At 51.6% G+C, this 1,120-nt stretch overlaps 1 protein-coding gene across 1 annotated transcript; it reads right to left on the bottom strand.

Moving 5' to 3' along the window:
* Positions 1 to 274: 274 nt before the first annotated feature.
* LOC147477537 (uncharacterized) lies at positions 275 to 1,120 on the bottom strand. The gene has a single exon (XM_086586033.1). It carries the CDS (start codon positions 1,118 to 1,120, stop codon positions 275 to 277), a length of 846 nt encoding a protein of 281 aa, XP_086442159.1.

The raw sequence follows: 1,120 nt of genomic DNA, 5'->3' as shown, positions 1-1,120 counted from the left end.
GTCTCACTGGTTTGGCATCCTCTCTCATGTGCAAGCGGTGACATGCGAACTCTGGGTCCAACCCTGTAACATCCTCTATCGTCCATGCAAAGACGTCTCCGTTATCTGACAATAATTGTATCAACTTAGTCCTCCATTCCGCCGGCAAACTTGACCCTATCGACGTGACCTTCTCCTCTTCCCCTATCCCAATATTCACTTTCTCTATCTCGTCAAGCATCTTGTGACCCGCCGACGCCTCTTCCCCCACCTCCCCCGAGGTGCACTGTAACTGCTATGCCAGCCTCTTCCTAGGGTTGGAAGTTTCCCCTTCTGACCCGCCGATCAAACGTTTCACGGTCCCTCTGTGACTATTCTTCGCTGTTACCTCATCCCCGTAGACCTCATACGTGCCGGTAGGCGTGGGGAACCGTATCACCTGGTAATACATAGATGGGACCGCCTTCATCTCATGAATCCACCGCCTTCCCAAGATCGCATTATATTGTGAAGCCGCATCCACTACCATGAAGCGGGTGAAGATGGTCACCGGTCCCACCGTCACGGGCAATAAAAGTTCCCCCATGGGCTCTGTCATACTCCCATTAAATCCATACAAGTTAGTGCGCGAAGGGCGCAGCTGTTTGGGATCCACTCCCATTTCTTCCAAGGCTCCTCGGAACAACAGGTTTACCGCGCTTCCGCAGTCAATCAACACCCTCTTCACCATGTAGTTTCCCATTGCCACGGTAATGACTAGTGCGTCCTCGTGTGGCGAATCCACTGCCCGTAGGTCCGCATTGCTAAAGACAATTTTATCTTTCTCGGCCGCTGTGACTTCTCTTTGCCGTGGCCTACTCATTCTCTCATTAATTTGTTGGATGCTCGCTGTCCGCCGTATCTTGTCTCTATGTGCATTATGGCTCATCACTTCCCCACTGTAAATCACATTGATGGTTCCCAGTAGTCTTCCTTGCTGCGGCACTCGCTCTTCGTTCCGTCCGTCTCTCACAAATTCTCCCATCCTCCCCTTCTCTACCATCCTCTGTACCAACCACTTGAGAGCGTAACAGTCATCCGTCTCATGATTTCTTATCTGATGATATGCACAGAGTGGCTTCCCGGGTATTTCCGCCGGCAT

The sequence above is a fragment of the Coptis chinensis genome, chromosome 9 (assembly GCF_015680905.1).
Source record: "Coptis chinensis isolate HL-2020 chromosome 9, ASM1568090v1, whole genome shotgun sequence".
NCBI lineage: Eukaryota > Viridiplantae > Streptophyta > Magnoliopsida > Ranunculales > Ranunculaceae > Coptis > Coptis chinensis.
Note: the sequence above shows the minus strand (reverse complement) of the source record. Positions and strands in the feature narration are given on the sequence as shown.

Coding starts and splice junctions, on each gene's coding strand:
- LOC147477537 (XM_086586033.1), bottom strand. CDS start 1,120: ATGCCGGCGGAAATACCCGGGAAGCCACTCTGTGCATATCATCAGATA.